Source organism: Pelodiscus sinensis, chromosome 8 (assembly GCF_049634645.1).
Source record: "Pelodiscus sinensis isolate JC-2024 chromosome 8, ASM4963464v1, whole genome shotgun sequence".
NCBI classification, from domain to species: Eukaryota; Metazoa; Chordata; order Testudines; family Trionychidae; genus Pelodiscus; species Pelodiscus sinensis.
In genome coordinates, this window is record NC_134718.1 from 39302720 (window position 1) to 39309761 (window position 7042).

General features: G+C 39.4%; 1 protein-coding gene across 3 annotated transcripts in view; it reads left to right on the plus strand.

Annotated features, from left to right (window-relative positions):
- LOC102457200 (lipase member M-like) overlaps positions 1-5346 on the plus strand; it is a 32658-nt gene extending 27312 nt beyond the window's left edge. For all 3 annotated transcript variants that reach the window (XM_075935100.1, XM_075935102.1, XM_075935101.1), the window contains exons 8-10: positions 716-787; positions 2488-2559; positions 3956-5346. In XM_075935100.1, coding sequence (XP_075791215.1) covers positions 716-787; positions 2488-2559; positions 3956-4189 — 378 coding nt within the window. In that variant the 3' untranslated portion in view covers positions 4190-5346. The remainder of the gene's footprint in view (positions 1-715; positions 788-2487; positions 2560-3955) is intronic.
- The last annotated feature ends 1696 nt before the right edge of the window (positions 5347-7042 follow it).

Sequence of the window (7042 nt, forward strand, 5' to 3'; positions counted from 1 at the left end):
TTTTGACATAAGATAAGTCAGTAATGTGAAAATCAATCCAAAACCAAATTTGATGGAAAATATGTTACTGTCTCACAATATTAAGTAATTTTCTTTGGGTGTACTAATATAGCTAGAATATATATACACATAAAATAATTTGTTTTTCTTCATATATATGATTTTGTTGTGAAGTGAGGCATATATCTGGTTTGAAAACTCTAGTTAATTTTTTTTTTTACTTGCAGAAACTGTTTATTCAGTAATAGTGACTTCACACAACATGGGCTCCCTCTAGTGGCCAAAAAGACCTGTACATTCTTAGCATGAATTCAGTTATTTAGTAGACTTGCTCATAATTTCCCTGTTTTTATATTTTAAGTGGTAATGTGCTCCTAAGCTTTTTTGATGCAACTGTGAATCTGGTGCTTTCTAGGTTTAGAAACCTGTCAGTGGGGGTTGCCTTCTTCTACAACATGTGGTTACAACAGGTCACTTACATTAATGTAAAGGGTGGATTCTTTTGTAATTTGACATCTTTAAACCATGACTTGAGGACTTCGTTAACTCATCAAGAAGTTATGGGTTGGTCACAGGAATAGGTGAGTGAGGTTCTGAGGCTAAACAATATGCAGGAGGGTCAAACTAGATGATCACGATAATCGCTTCTGTCCTTAAAGCTTTGAGTATAAACATGTGGATCTCATATTGATAACAATTAGTAATTTATTTTCAGAGTCGATTACCCATGTATGTTGCACATTCACCTGCTGGAACATCTATGCAGAATATTTTACATTGGCGGCAGGTATTTTTCAACTTTTGACTCCTGTATATTTTTTGAATCATAATTCCTGTGTATTTTATGTAGTATAAGTGTGCTAGGCCCAGTTTTAGGCTCCTCTGACACCTTACCCTATAGGCATCTAAACTCATTCTGTAACTTTAGTGAAAGTTCCCTACACACACATATCTCTGTCTCTGGGTATGCATGTGACTTTTTCTAAGTGCCTGGATGCCAGTCTCCCATATAAGCTGCAGAGTGAGCCATAAATGGGGAAGATGCTCAACTACCTATCTTGCCGGGCCTGATCCAGAGGACGTGTTCAGAGGCTGTCTATTGGATGAAGAGTCATTCCAAAACTGGGTGAAGAGGTGGTGCCCATCTTCTACCTCAGTGGTTGGAGCATTCACTTGGTCTGTGGGATACCTGCTTTAATTCTCCACTCTGCCTGACAGAGGGAAAGGGTTTAAATAGGAGAATGCTCTAATGGCTAGGCAATGGGATACAGATTAAACGGCTCAAATCCAGGACTCTCTGGGGTTCTAACCCAACCTGGTGGCATGCAAGATGGCAAGCCCCAGCTAGCCACTCTCTTGGTCATGTGGCTGTCCCCAGTGGTCACTCTGCAATATAGCTCTCCCCTGTACTTGCAGCCCCCAGTGATCACTCCCAATATCACATCCCTCTTTTCTGTGACCCATTCCTTTCTGTGTTATGGAAAACAGTTCCATTCCTGGCACTTCACATTTTCCTGGCACAACCAAACCCTGACCTTGCTTTAAGTTAGTATAAGAGGAAACTACCAACCATATTTGGTGGTCCTAGCTCTCACCATTTAGGAGGCACTCTTAAACAAACAGAATCATGGACTGCCGCACTGTGCCGGGTCAGCTGATCGTCGGCACGGCGCAGCGGCCATTTTTATTTTAATGAAGCTGGGATTATTTAAATCCCCGCTTCATTGACTATGTCGAGTAAACTACTTTACATGGCTCCGTCAATGGAGCCATGTAGTCTAGACGTACCCACAGAGATTATCACAAATGGCTTCTTCATCACCCTTAGGATAAAATTTGTTTTCCTTGATTCTTTCTAGATTAAGATGCATAATATGCCCCACTGTGGAGGACCACCAGTATAATTTCCTACAATGTTTAGCAGCAAAGGCCTCTAATCTGCTTGCCTCTAGGCATTACTGCAATATTAATATTAATATACAAATTGTATTCATATCTAACTAACTGAAAATAGCTAAATTGATAAACACAATGGGTCTGATCTCACACTGATATAAATCTGGAGTAACTGAAATCAGTGAAGATACTTATATCATAGGTTCAAATTTTTCTCTAGTGTAACTAAAGTCATTAGAGTCACAGAAAAGAGTAATCTGGCCTATTGTTTGGTTTCTTAAAGTCCTCCAGTTCAGGATCTGTAAATATTTAAATGGGAAGGAGATTTCTGATAAGCACTTGGTTCTGTAATCTAGTGGACAAAGATATAATATGATATATTAGCTCAAAATTGAAGAGAATTGCATTTAGGTTAGAAATTAAGTACAGTATATGTTTCTAAAAGTGAGAGCAGTTAACCACCAGAACAGCATGAGAGCAACATTTAATCCCAAATTTTAACAGGATGAAAGATGTTGTATTCTCTCTTTATCCGATGACCTATCCAGACTTTTGCTATGGTTATAACTCTTTATATTATATAATTCATAGGTATTGTATTCAAAGCAATTGCAATCTTATGACTATGGCTCCAAGGAAAAGAACATGGAGAAATACAATCAGGTAGGCTAACATACTTTTTGTTGAAAATGCTTTGAAGAATTTTTTTTTAATTGAGGATTAGAAATCTCAATTTTTAGTACTATAAAAACACATTTCTATAAGATGTGTCAATGATACTTTACTCTGGTGAGGTTAAAAAGTTGTGGATGAAAATGTGAAGAAAAGTGATTTTATGCAGATATGCGAACATGTTCAGTTATTAAAGGTTAAGATACAAAACCAAATATTACAAAAAATGGATGGAGACTTATTTACCAAATGATCATTTGATAATTCTCCTGGGACTTCCCAGTAGGAATGGTCACAGGCAAAGGAATGAAGAATTAAGCTCTTACCTGTTAAGGGCTAAAATCAAGATTGAAAAAATGTTATAAAAGCTAATATTTCAAATAAAGTTTACCAGATGCAAACTAAAAAGGAAGGCATTGTACATATGGGATCAATCTGAGTGTTGCAGCATGCTTATTTGATGCACCAATTTCTCCATGATTCTCTCTGGGATTTGTTTTTGTTTTTTGAACCAACCCCTAATGCTTCCTTTTCCAATGAGACGGTACCAATAGTCTAGCAGCTACTAACAGGTACCAATAAATATGCCATTTAAAAACAAAGCAATATAAAGCACGCACACTTTGCTAACAAAGATCAATGTAAAAGAGTTGCATGTGTGTGTAGCTACAAGGAGGAATAACAATCCTTGTTTCAGACTAAAGTTACCCAAATTGTGTTTCTGGCCCTGCCATATATTTCCTGTATGATCTTGAGAAATGCACTTAATGTCTCCCAGATTAATACTTCCTTATAGGTTTGGGGTGAAGATGAATTCATTAAAGTTGTGAGATACTGTAATAATGAGTACCAAGGAAAAGTCTATGAATAAAAAGGTGACATAAAATGCCCCATTTTAATTAGAAATAAACTGTAACAGCCCAGTACATGGGCAAATGGAGTGTAAGTAAAAATGGCTTGTATTTTGCTCAATGCATAGCAATCCTATATGATGTGAATAGAATGCTAGGATATATTAAGATGATACAAACATATTTTCTTACAAAATTTGTATGATGAACCAATGTATTTTAACACCTATATTATAAACTTGGTTTTTGGTCTTTTGGAATTGATGCCTCTAATTTTAAAGTTTACCCTCAATCCAGATATCAAATGACTAAAGAAATTATATTCATACATTATGCAAAAATCCAGCAGTAGGGTTGTTGTTGCAGTTAACAAGATGGAAAGTGACTAAGATAGCAGGCTTTATTTTTACTAATATTTTAATTCTATCAGACTGTGAAAGCAAGAGAATAGGCCTCTGTCTTTTCAGAATTTGTTTGTTAAAAAAATGGGTGTAGTTTTACAAGTTTTCATGTCTAACCATTTCCCTTTTTGCCAGACTACCCCTCCTATATACAAGATAGAAGAAATGAAAATGCCCATTGCTGTTTGGAGTGCTGAACGTGACTTATTTGCAGACTCAAGGGACTTGGATGCATTACTTGATCGAATTACTAATCTCATTTACCATATGCGTTTTCCTGATTGGGAACATCTAGATTTCATCTGGGGTCTCGATGCACCTAAGCGCATGTATGCAAAAATCATTGAGATGATGAAGGAGCAGCTCTAAACCACACTGTAGCTCCAGAGGTTGAATGATTTGATCCTTCTGTTGTGCCTGGCAATAGGGGTGTTTTTCTTATTCAGTTTTCTTTTTTGAAACTTATTTATAATGGGATTAGTGAAGGGTCTGATGGTGACTGGCCTGTATTTTGCTACATTTGTCACTCTGTTCTATTTTCCAACCTGCTGGTGAATTTCAGGAAACTGAGCTGCCTTTCTTAGATGAATCCTTAATGAAGCTACAACAGTCACATACATACCTCATGTAATACTACAGGAGATCACTTTCTTTGAAATGCTTTATTCTCTATGAGACAGTCTGCCAGTGGGTGATTTATGACATTCATCTGGTTCCAGACAATAGCATATTATTTTACTGGGCAGCTTTTGAAGAGATTGTCAACTTTCTTAGGCCAAAAAAATTAACTTTGGCATATGAGAATTATTTCCTTTACAACCTCTGGCAGCTCAACTTCTCTTTCAAATTTCCTATTTGCAAAATGGGAATAGTAATACTTACCTTTTAGTTCTGAGGATTAATTTGTAAATGTTTGTAAAGTACTTTAAAAGATCACAAGTGCTAGGTTTTGTTAACTCGTATTGAAAGATTCCTTTCAGTTTTCCAGGCATTCATAAACTTTTCATCCATTCCACACTGTAGCAAAAGACATGCTAAAAGTTCAGATTCTTGATTTCCACAAGCAGATCTGATGTGATAATTACTAAGCAAGAGGCACTAACTGAAATATATGTTGATGTTTAGGCTTAACTAACTACCCAGAGTGAATTTCTTTTGTTAGTAATGCAGCTTCAAGCAAGCTGTGAGCAGGCTGAGCTGCTCAGTGCTTTCATGTGAGTGAAGTTCTTGGTTCTGTTTTCAGTTAAAGATTTCATATGCTTTTGCTTTGCTGCCCTTGGTGGTTCATTCAGTGGTTTAGGATGCTGAAAAATTAAACCTGTTCTTGCTGAGTACTTATGTCTTAAAAACCTTGCTGGGAGACTGTGGGGCTTTTTATATTATTAACAGCAAGAAACTCAGAGGTTATGGTATGGACCACTTGGAAAATACATGCTCAAGGAAGGCAGTAAACTGTGTACTTCCTATGCTTTGAGTTCTGATGTGTGATTTTAACATGTTGCAATTAATAAACAAAAACTTTAAATCATCTCTGTGTGTGCCGCTGGTTCAGTATTAATTGTTCAAGCTAATATAAGAATGAACATTCTTCTACTGCATATCAAATACTGTAGTTTCTGAACAGGTTGGGAGGAGGAGGGATATTCTATCCATTGGGAGTATCTCAGCCTCAATAGCGTTAGGTGTTTAGGAATCCCTTGATTACTGTTCTGACATGAAAACAGTTTGTTATTTTAGCCTCATGATTTTGAAGCCAATTGCATGACTCTTTGACAGTCTGACTTGAGATTTTTGAACATGCAGAGGTGGCAATAGTGAAAACCTTATCACCTAGTTGCCATTTTAAATGAAGTGATTGATGGAAAGGGGGACACATTTTTTATTTTAAGATTTTTATTGGTTGGTTATTATTTTACCAAAGAGAAGTGAGGGGGGGAGACAGACAATACAGCAGCCAGAAGTACAGGTTGGACCTCCCTGGTCCAGCACCCTCGGGACCTGACCAGTCCTGGATGAGGGATTTTGCTAGACCAGGGAAGTTCATATCTGGCACCCCCCAGTCTCGGACCAGTTGCTGACCTCCTGGCCGACTCCACCTTGCCACCAGCCTCACTGGGCAGCCCAGCACCCTGTGCACCAGGTTCCTGGCCCCACTGGGCAGCTCTGCTGTGGCATGCTAAGCTCTTGGCCTCACCAGGCTGCCCCACTGCAACACACCAAGCTCCTGGACCCATCAGGCTGTCCTGCTATGCTCCCAGTCCTGTCGGGCTGTCCAGCAGCAGCGTGCCAGGCAACCCAGCTGCAGGGAGCCCAGCTACCAGCCCTCCACTAGGAGACTCTGGTCCTGGAATATCCATGGTCCTGCTGGACAACGGGTGATGCCAGACCAGGGAATCCCGGTTAACAGAGGTTCAATCTGCAATATTAACCCCTCCACATGTATTGCAAACACAGAGCAAAACAGTAAGAAGCCAAAAAAGTTACATTCATGCTTGTTCTCGAATTTCCCAGCCTTCCATAGCAATCCTCCATGATGTTGAATTAAGGCCCCTTTGCCATGCATGTTAAAAAGTCTCAGAGGGGTAGCTGTGTTTGTAACTTTAAAAACTAGTTGTAGTCCTGTGGCACCTTAGAGAGGAAGAAAAAGTATATATCATATCATGAGATTTCGTGGGCAAAACCCACTTCTTCAGACGAGCTATGTCATGGTGAAATTTGGAGTTGCACAGGGGTAACTAAGGGCCCTGACCCTGACCTGAGAACCAGGGATCTGTAAGCAGCTCCCTATGCCACTTTGCTCATCCTGCACTGGGTGTCGCTGGCACATAAGACGCTGTCCCTTTGTTACTTAACTTGGAAGGATTTGATTTGACTTGTCCTTTTTCCCCTTCAAAAAGCACCAAACAGACGACAATAAGTATTCCATATTGTCACATGTCTGGGGGAGGGAGGCTTTCAAAGTTTGGTGGGCGATAGATCAGCTACTCCTGCCTTCCTCCCACCCCTTCCAAAACTGATCTGGATCAAATGGAGAAGAGCTAGCAAAACTTAAGTTACTGGGGGGAGCGGGCACTGAGGCTGCCTACACAGAGTTCGATGAGTGCAGCTAGAAGGGAGTGCCAAAGGAGAGGCGCTTCTCCTCTTTGGGAAGCAGCCTGAAAGAAGGTTAAGAAATCTACAAGTGAGAAGAGAAGACAGGCTACTGCCATGGAGAACTGGAGG